Source organism: Esox lucius, chromosome 3 (assembly GCF_011004845.1).
Source record: "Esox lucius isolate fEsoLuc1 chromosome 3, fEsoLuc1.pri, whole genome shotgun sequence".
Taxonomy (NCBI): Eukaryota; Metazoa; Chordata; class Actinopteri; order Esociformes; family Esocidae; genus Esox; species Esox lucius.
Genome location: NC_047571.1, coordinates 24,563,498 through 24,582,114, shown reverse-complemented (window position 1 = coordinate 24,582,114; position 18,617 = coordinate 24,563,498). Strand labels below are relative to the sequence as shown.

General features: G+C 40.7%; 3 protein-coding genes across 8 annotated transcripts in view; all 3 read right to left on the bottom strand.

Annotated features, from left to right (window-relative positions):
* The window catches only part of LOC105022927 (sodium channel protein type 4 subunit alpha), a 74,014-nt gene extending 72,685 nt beyond the window's left edge, over positions 1-1,329 (bottom strand). For all 4 annotated transcript variants that reach the window (XM_034291479.1, XM_034291480.1, XM_034291482.1 and 1 more), the window contains exon 1: positions 790-1,329. The gene's annotated coding sequence lies outside the window, so the exon portion shown is untranslated. The remainder of the gene's footprint in view (positions 1-789) is intronic.
* Positions 1,330-2,438: 1,109 nt separating this feature from the next.
* capsla (calcyphosine-like a) lies at positions 2,439-4,751 on the bottom strand. Of its 3 annotated transcripts, none has more exons than XM_010891684.4 (5): positions 4,663-4,751; positions 4,087-4,188; positions 3,620-3,797; positions 3,130-3,339; positions 2,439-2,742 (listed from the first exon to the last, which is right to left on the bottom strand). In XM_010891684.4, exons 2-5 carry the CDS (start codon positions 4,173-4,175, stop codon positions 2,641-2,643), a joined length of 579 nt encoding a protein of 192 aa, XP_010889986.3. In that variant the 5' UTR covers positions 4,176-4,188; positions 4,663-4,751; the 3' UTR covers positions 2,439-2,640. The 3 variants fall into 3 exon arrangements, with proteins under 3 accessions (XP_010889986.3, XP_034147402.1, XP_034147401.1); XM_034291511.1 differs by lacking the exon at positions 4,663-4,751 and adding an exon at positions 4,619-4,642 and having other exon boundaries at positions 3,713-3,797; XM_034291510.1 differs by lacking the exon at positions 4,663-4,751 and adding an exon at positions 4,619-4,641.
* A 520-nt stretch (positions 4,752-5,271) lies between these two features.
* On the bottom strand, positions 5,272-18,617 carry LOC105023692 (neurturin). Its single transcript, XM_034289705.1, has 5 exons — positions 18,463-18,617; positions 18,228-18,382; positions 15,563-15,617; positions 8,617-8,926; positions 5,272-7,319 (listed from the first exon to the last, which is right to left on the bottom strand). The coding sequence occupies exons 4-5, from the start codon at positions 8,894-8,896 to the stop codon at positions 6,838-6,840; spliced, it is 762 nt and encodes a 253-aa protein (XP_034145596.1). The 5' UTR covers positions 8,897-8,926; positions 15,563-15,617; positions 18,228-18,382; positions 18,463-18,617; the 3' UTR covers positions 5,272-6,837.

The following is an 18,617-nucleotide window of genomic DNA, read 5'->3' as shown; positions in this document are numbered from 1 at the left end:
TCATCATGGCTTGGGACCATGGTGTCTGTTCACAGCATAAGCTACAAACGTCAGCTGATGTCTATATGGTCATGTATGTACAGGATGTGGGGCGATAAACCAGAGCACCAGTTTGTGTGTGTGGGCCCCAGGCTAGAGCATCAGGTATAGCTGGTACCGCTGATCTCCTGTGTGACCTAATTCTTACTATCCTCAAACCTTTTGCAGTGATTACTGCAGACAGCACTGAATCACCTAAAAAAATACACAACACAGATACAATTATTTCAGCACAATTAGACAACACTGCGGATGGGAAATCATGTCAATCTGAAAAAATAAAAGGTATGACACTAATGAGAATTGTTAGAATGCCTTGGCATATTTTAACTCCGTCTCTTAGTATTTGAGATGACGATTAAACGGCTTTTCTTAGGGGCCTAACAGGTCTGACACACTGGTTTATAGTATAGAAAGTAAATATTCTGACACTGATTATTTGTTTTTGCAATAAAATATATGGCACTTGTATGGCATTTATCTGCTGTTGAAAAAAAATAAACTTAAAACTGCTGTTTTATTAAAACAAACTGTTATTTCAGTCTACCGGCATAAGTGAACATTAAACTTGGCATTTTATGAAAGGTTAAGTTAGGCTTTCATTGATTTCGAGAGTTCTTTCCTTCCATATTAAGCAAACATAAAAAAAAAATAATGTAGAGAAGTTTGGTCAAATAAATATTATGCGCTCTTTCTAAGCGTGTCAATGCACTGAATATACACTATTATAAGTGAAAAATGAATACTTACGTGTGAAACTCCATGTTCTGTAGCATAGCTTCCAGAGTTAGGTTTTTCAGCTTTTAGAGAACAAAACTGACAAAAATCCCTTGTAGAATCCATGTTGCAATTTGTCTCCATGAAGGTTCTGATAAATATTCACTATATCAGCCTACTCCAATAACAAGTAAAAAGGCCGAAAAACACGCGTGTTTTGTTGCGAGGGCGAATCCAGAGGTTATTGGCAAAAAATGACTCCAGGATCAAAGCCAGTTCTGAAATCCAGAGATGTTAGCCATTTTTAACCGCGCTTCACTTGGCGCTACAGGTGCGACGACTGACTATGGACGCCCTCAAAACTCACTTCCCCCGTTCCTTTCCATTTGATTGTCCCCAAATCTCGGTCCAAACTGAGAAAACTTTAAATTGCATAAATATAACATAGAAAGCACACAAGAAATGCCGCACGGTTGTAATTCACACGTCTTTCTGAGCAGTGAAAGGGAAAATATCCTAAACCCCCGTTTGCCCTTGAGCTGCTGAGCGGCTGGCCAGGATGTGGAGGGAGGGAGGGATGCTTCGGATTAAGCTACTGCTACTGCTTGACATGTCATTGCACATTGAAAAGTTGATCGGGATTCGGGAAGCCTTTCCAAAAAGATTATGGTTTTGATGGCCTGCCCCTGTAGTATCAAGACTTAATTATTATTTTATTCTACTTCTGAATAAAATATGTACTTTTTTTCTACTTCTGAATTTGTAAAAACAGCATGTTTCATGTCAACATTGTACAACATTTTATGAAGATTAGTAAACATAAAGAGAAATCTACTTCAGCATTTAAAGAAGTGAAGGTAAATGTGGGCATGATTTACATTCTAATTCTAATAATATAAATCATAAAAAATGATAACAATAATAATAATTAGCTCTATTGCCCCCTCTACAGGAACAAAATGTAATACAATCAATTCCAGGGCTGAGTATGAATGAATGATGAACAGCAACCTGTAAATTTGACTTTTCGCCAAACTGTCCTTAATCATCCATAACCAAACCCAAAGAAAAGTGGAAATTAGGACTCTGAGTAAATACACGTAGAGATGCTAACAATTAATTCCATAGAATGTAGTTCTGTCTTTTCCACAGGAGCAGCAACTTTTATTTTAAAAGTGAGCAAGAAAAGGCGATAATAAAGGTCACCTTCTGGTATACATAGAGAACTATATATACAGGCATTGCATCAACGGATGGTTGTGTTCCACATCAGTAACTGGAAAGCGGCCAGGCAGACTGTAATATCATGTGATTTTAGATTTGTAAATTGTGTACATATTGTTAAAATGTTTCTATCTTTTGTATTTAAATGTGTATATTCATATATTTAACTTTTCTACACAATACGGTTAAAAAAGGGCCCATAAGGATTTCTCTATTAGTCCACACCTGATTTTTTCAAAGCAAGAGATGTACAATATGATTTACATCAGGTCTAGATAGCTATTTTGTGCATTGAACACCAGGGGACACTATAGATCATTTGACCAAGGAAAATATTGTATTAATTAACTCTTTCAAAAGCACATTGCTTTTGGTAAGCATGGTATAGTTAGCTACATAATTCTTTTTTATCTGAATCTATTTTGATGGTGCCGTATTTTAAGAAACAGTCACTGCACTACTACAAAGAGGGTTTATTTGGCAAAGATTTACATGATGATGATGTAGCTACAGGTGTATGGCAAAAAATCAACAACTACAACAACTACTGCCTTCATTTGCCTTCTGCGTTTTGATTAACTGTTTGGATTCACTTCATGATAGTGAAACAGAATGTACATTTGCAAGATCAGAATGATCAAACAAGGTTACACTTTGTGTCTACAGCTTCCAGGCATTCTGCATCATAGTAACAAAGTATTCATCGGTGTCGATAGATGCACTCACTCCACTGTAGTAGTTCAGGAATTCCTCTTGGGTCACCTGTGGGAGATGGAGAAGACCAAACTTACACTTAAAATTCAAATAACATAGAACACTAAGTAACTAAGCCAAATTATACGCTTCTTTATTCTATGTACTGTTTTCTTTCAATTTTCTAGAAATCCTGGCCTGTTTGCATTAACATTCCACTCTCAAACTAAATGGTATCCTCTGTTCTCCTCAAGTTCATGGATGATATAGGGCAGATTTCTGTGACACAGACTTATCTTACCTTGATATATTAGTCCTAGACCAGGCTTAAACGTTTCACAAAACCAGTCCAAAATGTTTGGCTTGACAGCAAATGGCTATGAGGGGAATGTTAGCACAAACAGACTATTACCCAGGCTAGCAATAATATCAGTGGATGACAAGTGTGTTTATTACCTTGCCGTCTTTGTCGTTGGGGGAATCAAAGCTGTTGAGGAAGGTTAGGAAGACCTGCTCCTCCGTCCACTCCCCGCTCTTATATTTCGGGTGTTGTGAGACATTGTAGACACCACACAGGTCCTGCACCGTCACCACCCCATCCCCCGTCCGGTCCAACTTCTTAAAAGCCCGATTAATCACAGTGATCCTGGCACTGGACATAGGAGGCTGGTGAATACAGAACCCAAACCCATTAAAAGAGCATTATAGAGCACTGTACCTTCATCATGCACGTTTTAAAGGTACTTTGAATTGTTGAAAGCCCCTTCAAAACGTGTTACTGTAATTATTGTATAGAGAATAAGTTGTAGTATTAGAATTTATATTATTGTTAGTAGTAGCAGTTATATACTTTGTATAACTGGACGAGGATTACTCGGGACAATGAATAAAAACATGTTTAATCAATGTTCTTTCGTGTTTTTTCTGTCACTAACTTTACCCATACCCTCAGATTCTCTAGAAACTCATCAAAGTTGATGGTGCCACTCCTGTCCTTGTCACACAGTTTAAAGACCTGCTGGGCCTCCTCTTTGCTCACCACCAGCCCATAGTCCTCCAATCCCTTTGTAAACTCCAGAAGGTCCAAAGACTTGTTGCCATCATCATCCATTATGCGGAATGCCCTTCACGGGCGGGAAAGAACAGAGGAATTTGGAATGAACAAGCATATAACTTGACTATTGGTCCGCTTACAGTATGTTCATGTTATTTTTACTTGTGACTGTGATAAGACATGTAGATGGAGAACAGAAAGAACAAAATCCTTTATTCTATGCGGGTTTGGGTTTGTTTTGGGTTCTAACCCCGTATGTGTTTTCATGTGCATTTTCTTTGTCAGTACTTTGTTGTAATAATATGTTAAATAACATTTCAGTTGTTATTTGTTTTTATTTGTTCTATGCATCTACTTGCCTTCCTAGTCCCTTGATCCCAGCCGCTCCCCTGGCAAGACATTGCTGTCTGAGTCCTGCTAGCAAATCAGTAGGCTTGTGTGAGGCCATGTCTGTTGTCTTACTGGAAAATATCGGATAAAATTATATTATAAGTATATGCAATGCAGCAAAATAAGTAACATAAGCAAAAAAAAATTTTTTACAGGCCGCTACACCATGATCACTTGCAGTTGCCACCTGGTTACCACCTGGTTACTAACAACCATAAAAAGAACATTGTCTCAATAGATGGTAAAGAGACATAATTTCGATCATGTCCTTTATGTATTCATAGGCTACATATTTTGAGGTTTATAGACAATACACAGTTTCACTGTAGACATTATTACCCCAACAAATAAATTCAGTGCTCAGTTTCCCAGACAACACATATCAACAAAACCAGATCCTTTTTCAAAACCGCCCAACTATTCCACATACGATGTAAAACAAAAGCATTAGCTTGTTCTGACAAAACAAAGCAATGATTATAATGTCAATACAATACCAACCAATATAATATGTTCATGTGTGAGGCAAAAGCATTTTCTCTCACCTTGAGCTCTCACCAGGTCCGTTCTGTAAATGTGCAAAACAATGATCGTATGAAAAAGCGTACCCGCCTTCATTTAAGATCTACATTTTAGACCTGGCCCACTCTTGTCATCACCCGTAACGAATGATCGTGTTCGATTTTCGCGGAATAAACGGAAATCGGCAATGTTGGCTTGTACAAAAAAACTTCCAGGTTTTACGTATGTTGTTTTGATCTGGTGATTAGTTAGTAACACTGGCAACCTGTTTAGTATTTTTATGAATATATGTTGCCTATTAATAATAATTGTTAGAAGTGGAAGGATTAGCAAGAATTACTTATGGTTAGGGTGTGGATGTTGACAAAGAAGGGCTGGTTGTGGGTGGATCCGATGATTCAGTATGACATAGAAATGGGAAAATCAGCTGTTAGAAGAATACATTATCTTCAAGCTGGAAAAGGAAATGTATAGCATCAAAGGGCGGAATTTGTCCAGTAAAGCAGATGGTTAAACGATTAAACCCAAGGGATCTAAACAAGATGGAGAAAAATATCTGTGTTTAGAAAAGTGTGAAATAAATATTGAGCACAGAACTCTTTGAAATTGTAAATGGTTTATTTATCACTCAGTACAATTTAGAATGTTAGTTAAAACATTTTTTGGCACAGTTGCTCTACAAATGGATCAGCTGTCTGGGTCTGCAATGTCAAATAAATATTCAAACCATAATTCACTTCCCAATAAATACACAGCAAGAATCATTGCCTGGAGATGTCCATGCTCAGTAAAAACAGACCCCTAGATATGATCTACAATAAAGATGGACTGCTTCACTGCTACTCCTGCTTGGTTTCTAGGCCAACTGTAACATATCTAATAGTTATGTATTTTACTGTTCATTATTTTCTTCAAAATGGCACCCTATTCCCAATGCAATAAGTAGTGAATTACTTGTGTTAGAAGTAGTACACTACTAGGAAACCAGTTTGGAACAGAGCAGTATGTCCTCTTTACTAACTTTACCCAGAGACCACACCTCTCTGGTCAAAAGCAGCGGACTATATTGAGAATAGTGTTCTATTTGGGGTGAATCCAATACAATTTTGTTCACATTTATCAGGGGCGAGTATCCTAATAGAGAGCAGAACAATGGTTAGGTTTAGTATTTATCTACAATTTCATTCAGCACACAGTGTTGAAGACTATTGAGAGAGGTCTGAAAATGGAAACAATCATTCGTTTTTTATTAGAGGGGCATTTAAACCCATGCATATGTTGTATTCACTGTCTAATCAATGTCTATATATACATTTATTAGTAAAACAATGGATGCAGCAATCGGCCATTCAAAAGTAATCTAAACTCTATAAAACTTTGGCAATGCTTAGAGAAAAATTCTGTCAGATTATTACTTAAAGTCAGTTTTAGAAAATAGATAAATGCCTCAGCTGAAAAAAATTAAAAATAATATGATGGTTGTGTTTTTCCCAGAATATCCCTCACAAAATCTAAAAGTTTCAGAACAGATAAGAAAGAAGACATTTTTGGACATCTCTATGGAGTCAGAGGGGAAAGGAACAAAAGTGTTCCCTTAAAGTTGATTGCTAAACCAATTAATATTCATATTAATAATATATCTTTCAAATACAAAAATAAGTGTCAAGCATGATGCTTGGAAACGTTTCAATTGCCTTCTGTATTCAAAGACAACATTTTCTCTCTTAACATTGTATAAAACTGTTCAGAAGTGTCCTCCTAGTGACTTCATACATACTTAATACTTTTTTTTCCATTTGGTAACATAAAGCTGTCTTCTTAAAGGGCAGTACAGGTGTTGTTCCCTGCCTCAACCAAGTCCATGCAAGGGGTCCATAAAAGCTTTCGCCTCACAAAGTCCGAAACTGGCTGAAGTGCATCCACCCGGCCAGAGAGGTCGTCCTGTTCGGCTGTCCTCCAGTATACATTGAGGGAGAGAGCCGAGCCGCTCTTCATGCGCAGTGTGGGTACTACCCTCGTCACAATATATATTTCCAATATATATTAAAACCTGGCTCATCGTGAGGTCATCCTAGGTGGAACTAGAAGACCTGTCTACGTTGTACACGCCAAGACATCCTCCTCGTAGGCGGTCACCAGTCAGACAGGCAGTCAGACTGACAGGTAGTTCAGTGGATGTGGTCCGTCTCGCTTGACCGTCACGTGCATTTACACTCCCGGGCCGACACTTCCTGCACTGTGTGGTACTTACTGCTGTTATCCAGGAAGGAGATATCCTTCTCGTATGTGATTGGCCGACAGCACGGGCTGTAGCGCACCAGCTCTCCGCTTTTAATGAGCCCCGCCTTCTTCATGTGTTCCAGGGTGATGTCATAGTTGCGTCGACGCGTGTTGCACCTGCCGCTGCAGTACCTGAAGAGGAGAGTCTCGTCACTGTGGTAACCCAGACCCAGTTCCCCCACTGTCACCTCCACCTGGCGCAGAGCACACGGCCTTAACCTTCTCCTTTTCCGTCTCCTCTTAGCTTTACTAGTCCTCTCGGTGTAGTCCTTGCTCTCCTCCAGCATCTCCTCCCTGCTGCTCCTGCTACTCCTCTTGCTGTTCTTGGTGCTTCTGTCCATCAGAGTTGCGATCAACTTCTTCAGCTCCCCCTCGGTGAAGCTCTGGAGCAGGTAGGTGACTGGGGAGGTGGAGAGAGGACACAGTCAGACACAAGCAGAGGGATGGCAGGGAGGGACAGAGACATCAGGAGAGGGGAAAATGAGTCAGGGAGATAGACACAGGGCAGAGATAGAGACAGTGTAAAATGAGTCACGGAGACAGACACGGCAGAGATACAGAGGCAGTGTAAAATGAGTCACGGAGTCAGACACGGCAGAGATACAGAGGCAGTGTAAAATGAGTCACGGAGACAGACACGGCAGAGATACAGAGGCAGTGTAAAATGAGTCACGGAGACATACGCGGCAGAGATACAGAGGCAGTGTAAAATGAGTCACGGAGACAGACGCGGCAGAGATACAGAGGCAGTGTAAAATGAGTCACAGAGACAGACACGGCAGAGATACAGAGGCAGTGTAAAATGAGTCACGGAGTCAGACACGGCAGAGATACAGAGGCAGTGTAAAATGAGTCACGGAGACAGACACGGCAGAGATACAGAGGCAGTGTAAAATGAGTCACGGAGTCAGACACGGCAGAGATACAGAGGCAGTGTAAAATGAGTCACGGAGACAGACACGGCAGAGATACAGAGGCAGTGTAAAATGAGTCACGGAGACAGACACGGCAGAGATACAGAGGCAGTGTAAAATGAGTCACGGAGTCAGACACGGTAGAGATACAGAGGCAGTGTAAAATGAGTCACGGAGACAGACACGGCAGAGATACAGAGGCAGTGTAAAATGAGTCACGGAGACAGACACGGCAGAGATACAGAGGCAGTGTAAAATGAGTCACGGAGACAGACACGGCAGAGATACAGAGGCAGTGTAAACCAAGGCAGGGAGACAGACACAGGTCAGGGATACAGATACAGATTTACACTGCGTAAATCAAGTCAGGGAGATGTGTCTCATGGGAATACAAAACATTATGAGCCTAATACAAATCTTTGTTGAGAGCTCTTTTACATTTGTCTTGCACTTCCTGTCTGTATTCCTGTTTCACTGCTCTAGGCCAAACAGCTTCTGGCAGTCAGGTGAGGCATGAGGTGACAGCACATTACTGTGAAGCCTAACGACGTGTTTCTAATGTCAACAACACAGAGGCCATAGACAGAGGATGCGCTCCAAATGGCACCCTATTCCATAAGTAGTGCACTTAGTATTATTAAGTCCATAGGTCTCTACTCAAAACTAGTCATTCTCATAGATTGCAGGGTGTCATTGGGAACACAGATGGAGTCCCTAAACGCAGGCGCCAGTGCCATGACAACCCTTCCCTTCCAACTAACACGCTGGTCTTTAAATCCTTACACTGGGAGAGGAGGGAGCCGATGGTGTCCACCTCCCGCGCTGTTCTGTGGAGACCAGCCTTCATCCTGGACGATGGGGTTGATGAAGGTGGCGGTGGTGGTATCGGCTTTGACGCCGCTGGACTTGAGAACGATGGTGTTGAGGATTTTGATGTTGATGAGGATGTTGATGATTTGAGCCTTGAAGGTCCAGCAGTAGCCATGAAGTTCCTAGTGAGGTGGAGGGACAGTAACGTGCCACAGAAGACGCAGACAAAAGTGACACCTTTCCATAACTTCATCTTAGAACATGGAGGGGCATTGAAAATCTGCTGTGAGAGAGAGAAAAAGAGATAGAAAGAGAGTCAGCCAGTTAGTCAATGCATTGTTACATCAGTGAAAAACATAGGTAAAACAGAGATAATGCTATAAACCACTATGAGATATTTCTTCAGTGAGTGAAGCTTGTCTTTACATAGAATCATATCTGTTTTTTTGAGACTGAACAAAGACTTAACTGTTTCTTCATCTTTATTTCTTTCCAGCTGGAAGTTATTTAGTTTTCAATGCTATAGTAATTGTAAGAATACACATCTTAAAGCAACAGTTGTCAGCCTAAATTAAAATAGCTGTCAGTTTGTGCGCAGAATGAGTCACACTAGTTCTGTTTGCGATCTGTAAAATAATCCAACATTACTTTGACATGCAACATTTTGGAGCATGACATATTACAAGCCACGTGCTAAAGTGTTCTCCACCCGGACTCTGTTGGCCACACCCCCATAGTTTCCTTCTGCAGGGTCAATAATGTGTTCTCCACCCGGACTCTGTGAGCCCCCCCACCCATAGTTTTCTGCAGCAGGGTCAAGACCTGCAGAGGGGCTCTGGTTTCCCATGCCAAATGCCACGCAATTACAATTGCAGTAGCTCTGGTCAGAAACAAGGGCACAATCTAGGGAATAAGTGCCTTTTGGGACCCGTCTGTGACCATGTCTGTCGTACAGTAAGCTGTTACCATTCTCTCTCTTCCCTTTGCCCTGCACCTCCTTCTCTCCTATCCTTTATCCCCACTTTCCTATCCTCTATCCTCCTCTTCCTCCTACCCGACACCTCCTCTCCTTCCGTCTCCTCTCATTACCCTTTTCCTGCTCTCTTCCCCCTCTCTGCCCCGTACGCTGTACTAATAGAACTGTAATAATTGCTAGTGATTTCCCTTCAAAAATAAGGCAATGGTTATACAAACATAGCTACGCGCTTGAAAACACCACCATGGCAAAATGTAGGAAATGTATAACAACTGCAGCTGTGCAAAACCTGCTGGGATAATGCCGCCCAGTGAGAAGGGTGGGTTGAGTGGCAGAAAATCTCCAAGGATCACTGTTTGAGAAGTTGGTTGCATCCTGGGGTCGCCAAGTCTCCAAAACTACAATGAAACACCATCTCCATGCCAAAACGTTATTTGGACGGTTTGTCAGACGAAAACCAATGCGGTCATCAAACCACAAAGTGCCTGGAGTTTGTTAAATGTCTTTAGACCCTTGACTGGAACCAGGCCATATGGTCTGATGAGACTAAAATCCTAATCCCCATTGTGAAGTATGGGGGTGGATCTGTGTTGTTGTGGGGCTGTTTTACTTCCAAAGGCCCTGGGAACCTGGTTAGGATACATGGCAATATCTATTTCCAGGGGATTCTAGGCCAAAACCTGCCTGCCTCTGCCAGGAGGCTAAAACTGGGTTGTCACTGGATCTTCCAGCAGGACAACCTTAACCTCTTCATCACTAGGCGCCATGTAAAAAGAAATCAATATATTTTCAAGTGGTTTGATTCGATCAGCCACTACTTTTGGTAACAAAAACAACAAAGGCAAGACGCAGTTTGTTGTTTTAAATAAAAAGAAATATATGGTTTTTATTGACGTTCTTTGATTAATAGTTTAGTAAATGTTGGTCACATAGGAACACGGCTATCACTGTTGGAATCTGTGAAGTAGCAGCTTTCGAATGCTGTATCTTTTGCGTAGATAGGTTGAGAAAAAGAAGTTATCTGTCTGCATACATATGGGCATGCACGATTTTAAAATACAGTACAGGTTTTGCTATATGATTATATATTTGCTTGGAGTCTGAATATTATTTCATTTGGGCAACCACAGTTTGGATAGATTCACAGTTGAAACGCTTCTTGTTCCAGTAGTGTATCGCATTCAGATATTTACACGTTTTAAAAACCATACTACGTCATTGTTGGAGATTGCGGGAGGAGTACCCCTCCTGGGGTTTTAAGCGCCTAGACTGGGGTGAGCTGAAGAGGAGAGTCCACAAGTGAGGACCATGGACTCTGAAAGGTCTAGGGAGTTTCTGTATGGAGGAATGGTCTCATATCCCTTCCTGTGTGTTTATCTACCTCATCAAACATTATGATGCAGGAGACAACAGTAAGCTGTTATCTTAGCAATGGGAAGGTGCAGAAAGTGCTAAATGCAGTGGTGCCAAAAATTGTGGCATGCTTGTTTTTGAATAAAATAGTTATTTTTGTAGTTTTATTCTTTTAACAACCTCCACTCAATTGAAAGTTAGATTAATCAGATTTTTGTGTAATTTAAAGCTTATAAACTACAAAGATATTTTTTTCAGAGCTTTTTTTGCTTATATTTATCTAGGGTGACAATAATTATCTAGGGCATAGAGTGTATAAATATTTGGTAAAAATAACCTTCATATTGTATTTAGATTTCTCCTCAAAGTTATTTGTAGGGTAAAATACTTGTTGACATTTTCAGGTTATAATCATCTGATGACTGCTAAATAAACAAGATATAATTACCAACTCAAAACTAGATATTTTCTGATGATTGCCTTCCTCAATACAAACGGACTTATTTGTGATTAGCTGATTTTTTGTCATGACTGTGTCCTTTCTCTGTTTATCGTGCAACACAAGAAGATAAACTCCTTGTTCTTGACTGAATAAAATGTTTATGAAGTTGACAATACCATTTTGGCACACATATTCTAAAATTATATTAATGTGCCCGTGATTAGTGGCCCTGAGTAAAAGTTATGATTTCACCTTTACTGAGGATTGGTTAGTTTTTTTATTCAGATTTCAGTTGTTTTAATCTTTAAAATGTTGATTTCAATACTTTTTATTATCTACAGGAAAATTTAATTAATTGGTTTAAAAGTGAGAAATCAAAGGTTCTGCAATGTTTGCAATAGTAACTATACCATTGTTACTATAAAAATTGCAAAAGTGACTAGCATGAAATCAAATAGCAACACGTCCGAAGTGTATAGTTGATTTCTGAATTGCAGTGCCTCATGAATTTTACTATAACAAATGGGGCGTTTGTTATTAGTGAAACAGAATAACAACTAATTACAATAAGAAGAGATACTAGAACTTTTGGAATAAGTATTATTATGGAATCCACTCTTACTAGTAAACCTGAAAATCCTTCTAGTAACAACTGGATCAGTTACCAGTAACTAAAGAAAAGGTAGTAGAACCTAATCATCTTTTACTAGTACAACTAAAAACGTTTGTTGCAACATATTTTGTAGTTACTATAGAATAAGCGTTAGTAGCTTTAAAATAATGACTAGTAGATTTCAGGGAATCTCTCTCACACAAACACACACACACATAAACAAACACAAACAAACACTCACACTTTGTCTGTCAAGCTCAAGAAGCTTTCTGAGGAATAGTGCAGTACAAGATCATAATTTTTTCATCTGGACAGCAAAAAGCAAAACATTTCCCCAGACCAGGAATGAGTAAACTGGCAGTAGCTAAGAGCAAATCCAGACAAGATCTGACTAAAGTGGTTCGCCAGTCATGACTGATGTGAGTGTATGTGTGTGTGTGTGTGTGTGTGTGTATGTGTGTGTGTATGTGTGTGTGTATGTGTATGTTTGTGTGTGTGTATGTTTGTGTCTATGTGTGTGTGTGTGTGTATGTTTGATAAATGTGTTGATGTAAACTGAAATCAAACTACACACTCCACAATTGGAAACATATCCTCTCTCAACTTACAATCTTTTCTAACAGGTTCAAGGGTACATGGATAAAGAGAAGTAACATGTTTATCTTTATTGCAGTATAATTATGTTATTTAATCGCTCGAATCGATGGAAAACTCTTGCTATAGGTTTTGAAGCTGCACCAACGTTTAATCCGAGAGCTTAGTCCTTTCTGTTTGCTTGCGTTCTCTCTGATTGTGATGGAAACAGTCTCTTCCTGAAACGACAGTGCCAGTTACGAGAAGTTCAGCTAACATCCAAATCAACAACTCCTTTTCACAGTGTAATTACACAGTAACAGAGTGCCTGGTTGTAGCCATGCCGCTGCTCTGTTCACTCCGTCTATAGAAATAGGGTTCCATTATTTTCCCCATAGGACCTGAATGCCTCAGTAACACTATTCATTTTGTACTTATCCACTGCCTTACAAAATAAGAAGCAGGTGTAGAATTGAGAGCACGGAGGCTGAATTCTTGGCACAGGCGCTCTGCTCCTCTCCTCACATCGCAGGGAATGCACTAAAACAGTATTCATCAAAACATGTTGTAGCCCTATTTATTTTATGAATATTTGTTTAACACGGGGAGTCAAATATGTAATTGATAATTCCTTTTTTTTTTTTCACTGGAGCCCTGAACCGTTTTCTGAAAAGAATCATTTAACCCCAAAATGTTCCATTTCAGGAAGAGATGATTTCCATCTGCTGTGGAGCTGATGGTACTAATAACACTGGAGTCAGTCCACTTCAAAAAGGAAATAGGATTTCAACACACACCATTGTTCAGAAATTGGTTTGGTAGTTGGAAACAGATCCCTCAAGTAATTCAAATAATTGGTCAAATCCGAAATCCCACACTAAGGCTACCCAAGGGCCACTGTCATTTTTTTCATGTTTCACAAGAAGTACACAGTTGTTAGTTGGATTATAGTTTATTCAACTTATGAAATGTATTTTCATAAAATAATTTGTTTATGTTTATTTACAATTTTTTTTGGAGAAATGTGTAATTAAGTTATTGAAACACACACATGGCCTATCATACAACCTGACATTAACAGGTTCTGATCTCTAGATGGTGCTGTTTCTGATTAACCAGCTCAGAATTTTACCCAGTTAAAGGTTCCCAATAACTACACATCCGATACAAATGTATAGTTAGGACAAGGATTGGTTGAGATTTGGAATAGGGTGTATTCAGAGTCTACAGAGAGTTTCCTTGGACTTCATGGTTTGTTTGTTATTAGCTATGACATGCACTATGCACTATGCACTATGATGTGAAGGACTGTACAAGCTGTGTGCCTTTTCTAAATCACAGGCATTCAACTGAATTTGCCATAGTTGGACTATGATATAGTTCTAGGGACATCTGAAGGATGATCAAAAAACTCAGGACCTGAGATCAATTTGGAGTGTCATGGCAAAGGGTCCAAATAATTACGTACATGAAATATTTCAGTTTTTCATTTTCAATACATTGGTACACATTTCAATACTTTAGTACACATAAAGATGTTTTAGTTTTGTCATTATGGGTTTTTGTGTATAGATTAGTGAAAAAGTACCATGTCCTCTATTATTCATTAAATCCATAACACAAATAATGGGGCGAAAGTGAAGGGGTCTGAATACTTTTCAAACACACTGGATATGTTCACAAACATACTCTCCATGCAGAGAGACTGTGTCCGTATGTGTGCATGTGTGTGTTTGTTTGTGTGTACATCTGTGATTGTGTGTGGGTGTGTGTTCATATATCACCAGATCATTATCAGATCATCTTCGATCCTAATCCAGCAGACTACTGGCTGCGCAGGCTTTCGTTCTCACCCTACACTAGCACCATAGATAATCCCACTGTTTTTCTTAGAAAGAGACAATTTTCAGACCCGACATTCAGCTTCAAAAGCTGCTGTGTGCATGAATAATAGAAGGTCCATTCTGCTTGAATGTCCAGTATATTGTCAGAGAAGATAATTGGACCACCAGTCATACAGCTGAAGTTGCTGTAATTTTACGTTGCCTGGGCCTTCGCTCACATGCCAGATGCTCTTTGCTTTGGCTCTCACAAGTGGGCATTGAAACATGAAGAATGTCAGACAGAGAGATAAAGGAAATGTCCATCAGTGAAAATGGAAAATGTAAACCAGGACTGTGTGTATGTGTGTGTGTGTGTGTGACAGAGAGGGAGCACTGTCAAGCCTGCAGACATATTCTATGCCATAGTGATGATTATGAATGAAAAAGTCCTTTGTGCCACAAAAAACAGATCTACTGTAACATATTGCTGGTACCATTACTGTCATATTGTGCACAGTATGACACTGCCTCTCACTCTCTCCCTCCCTCTTTCTGTCTCCCCCTCTCCCTCTCTCCCTCTCACACACATAATATAACAGTGGGCCATCCAGGATTGCATCTCAAATCTGAACCCATTGTACTCTGATCAAAAGTAGTGCACCCCAGTGGGTTACACTCCCTGACCTGGTTGGGTCATTGGTGTTGTTGTCAACTACCTACAGACGCCACAGGCAGATCATTCAACACACATCGAAGTGGAGCTATTGACTTTAAACGACAGCTTACTGCTGGGCAGTGTAAATTACACTGAGGGGGTTTGGAAAAATAAATGGGCATCGCTGAAGTACGGAGACAGTAGGAAACAACTTTGCAAACATCACGTCATGACAATGTTTGTTATTAGCTATCGAAGTCAGTCAGAGATGATAACGGTGCTAACCTTAGCTAGCTCTAATGTGAGTGAGGGAAGTGGGAAGGGAGGAAGTGAGCCATAAGCATTTACACAAAAACGCACACACGCACACACACATACACACACACACAAACACACTTCCAAATGTACTGTCTAAAATCTTCCAAGTGTACTAACTTAAAAAAACTACATCAACCCACTGATAACAAATAGAAAGAAAACCTACTGTTTTTACTTCTTTATTGCAGTGAAAGGCCCTGTCTTCCTTTCTCCTGTCCTGCCTGTATGTTGAGCACCAGAAGGCATGAGGTTAGGTTTTAGAGACAGACAGACAGACAGGAGCTTCTCTGTAGGCTCCGAAGGAAACACCACTCTGAAGATCAGGGCTGGATTACCCTCTAATGCTCCCGGTTTATCTACCACCACGTGGGTTAACACCTGTGTAAGCCTTTGGAGCGGTGGTCTTGAATCCTGGTCAGGATTTCGTTCCAGCCCAACTCTGATGTAGTGTGGTCCCAGATAGATTTTTGCCAGCATGCCAACTCCCTGCCATGCCAAACAATACGGCAGGATGAAACAAAAACACAGGTACCCAGGCTAGCTCTAGTAGAGTTTAGAGAAATTGCGAGAGTCCCCCATCTCCTGTATATGTACCCTGTCCTTTTAAAGCAGAGTACACTAGCCTGGTAGATAAATCTGGGTGTCATCAGTCATTTGTGGGACTGATTGAGGGATCTTCTGTCACTGAAGATATCCTGATCTGTTTTCCTTGCACCCATACCTTATTTACAGAGAGGACTATTTTTATCTCCTCTGAGGGACATTATTAGCACCCCCCAGGTTAACGCAGGTTAATCACTGTTGACCTGATGGGCCAGATAGGGCCAGGCAGAGATACATCTAATCCCTCAGGCCGCTGCTGAGACCAGCCGCTGATGTCAAGGGTGACATATGACATATGGGATGACGTATGTTGACATATAATGACAATGGAGATACGTATGTTGACATATGATGACAGTGGAGATACGCATGCTGACATATGATGACAGTGGAGATACGCATGCTGACATATGATGACAGTGGAGATACGCATGCTGACATATGATGACAGTGGAGATACGCATGCTGACATATGATGACAGTGGAGATACGCATGCTGACATATGATGACAGTGGAGATACGCATGCTGACATATGATGACAGTGGAGATACACATGCTGACATATGATGACAGTGGAGATACGCAGGCTGACATATGATGACAGTGGAGATACGCAGGCTGACATATGATGACAGTGGAGATACGCATGCTGACATATGATGACAGTGGAGATACGCATGCTGACATATGATGACAGTGGAGATACGCATGCTGACATATGATGACAGTGGAGATACGCATGCTGACATATGATGACAGTGGAGATACGCATGCTGACATATGATGACAGTGGAGATACGCATGCTGACATATGAGATTCCAAACGTCAACACGACGTGATTTATCTGCTGAGTAGGAGGGCTAGGATTTAGGATAGGAGTGCTGGGATCTAGGATCTTGACCCCACTAATCTCATTTTCAGGCACTTCCACCCAGATACACAGAGGGTCTGGTGGAACAATCCATCCAACTTGGCCTTCATTACCCAGTAAGAAAGTTGCAAGAATGTTTGGCCTCAATAGTCCTTATCTTAATCGGCTTAGTCAACTGACCAATCGCCTCCACCAAACACCTTCCCCTAAGTGTCTTGTACAACAAGGCACCTTGGTACCGTGTGACATTGTTGGGGGACAGCAGAGCATACAATGCAGTTAAACTGTCTCCAGACTGTACTGACATGGCCAGAACAAGGCAGATACTTCATAATTGTGTGAAATAATTAGAATACAATTGCTATCTAATTAAACGTGCATTACATTCAGTAACATTTGTTAGGTTACTTGCTTGTTAGATTCTCTTTTGAAATAGTGGCTGATTCAGGTTAGACTGGGTGTAATGGATGAATGTGTTTTTACATTTATCAAACATATGAAATGGCTCTCCATTTGGAGCCACAAGGTGCAGTATTATAATTAGCTTAAATCCAAAATTACAGATACAATACTCTGGACCAGGACATTAACAGAATTACTAGAATTAAATGAACACTCCCACTAAGGCCAACTTCCAATGGTTGCTGAGCCAGGATGTGTAGGGGGCGGGGCTGCTTCCTCTTTACAGTGGGTACAGCTGTAGTGATCTTGGACAGAACTGTTCCCAAGTCAGTAATACTCTGAGCTACTTTATGAAAAGGGGACCTGTTTCATTGCAGTAGCTAAGCTCACATAACTGTCCACGCCAGAGCTCCCACCACACTTGGTTTTCAAAAAACAAAATGTGTCCGAGATGGATTTTCTTCACTTTTAGATTAGACCTTGTTACCTGTCACACTAATTCAATACATCATTAGGAGTATTTAAAAAACGGTTTGAAGCTCTTAACTACTGGACTATGTCTCACAGTTTGATTGTGTACGTCCATTATGATGACTGCCACTTGACACAAGTTGAATACCACTATCGTGGGCATACTTAAGCCTGTAAGAAAAACAAGTATGACACCTACAGCCTGAATCAAAACACAGTAGTTCTCTGAAATAATCAGCACCAGTCTGAAACCAGGGGCTGCTTTCATCGAAATTCCGATATAGGATTCATCATTCCTTTAATATAACACTTGACATATCCAGGCCCAGTAAGACTTTGCTGAAGACATTGTTGATATGAATCTAATCCATCCCAGCTGACGCACTGACGCCTGATAAAGTGTACTGACACCACGTTCTGTGACACCTAGCCCCCTTCCCACTAAGCCTCCAGCTTATACTAACAAAAGCTGTGTCCTTACCGTCCGCCTGTGTCTGCTAATCCACAGTCATCTGCCTGGTGTCGTCTCCTCCAGCTGATCTGTGGAGTAAGCCCGGCATCGTGGCTTCGGTTCAGGGAAGGAAACCAGTTACTCTTTATCCTCTCAGCCTTTCGGGTCCATGTGTCCTGCAGACTCTGAAGTGATTGAGCTGTCAGTCCCTCACGCCTCCTCTAATGAGGAGTCCTCTCCTTATTGTTAGTAGAGTGGCCCTTACCACAGTACGACAGTTTCTCTCCACCGTCCACTCAGAGCCCGGATAGAGCAGGCAGGGCCCCAGCGCAGGGAGAGTCACAGATGGGATGGGTAAAGAAAAATAGTTTACTGTAGCGTTGGGTTTCTGTGATGCTTCCCTTCCAAACTGTTGCTCCT

What these genes read in the sequence shown, in the direction of transcription:
- capsla (XM_034291510.1), bottom strand. An exon ending in AGTTTCTAGAGAATCTGAGG is followed by an intron (nt 3,340 to 3,619) that starts GTATGGGTAAAG and finishes TGTATTCACCAG; the next exon opens with CCTCCTATGTCCAGTGCCAG. An exon ending in CCAACGACAAAGACGGCAAG is followed by an intron (nt 2,743 to 3,129) that starts GTAATAAACACA and finishes CATCTCCCACAG; the next exon opens with GTGACCCAAGAGGAATTCCT.
- LOC105023692 (XM_034289705.1), bottom strand. Translation starts at nt 8,896, where the DNA reads ATGAAGTTATGGAAAGGTGTCACTTTTGTCTGCGTCTTCTGTGGCACG. An exon ending in CGGCTCCCTCCTCTCCCAGT is followed by an intron (nt 7,320 to 8,616) that starts GTAAGGATTTAA and finishes CCACCTCCCCAG; the next exon opens with TCACCTACCTGCTCCAGAGC.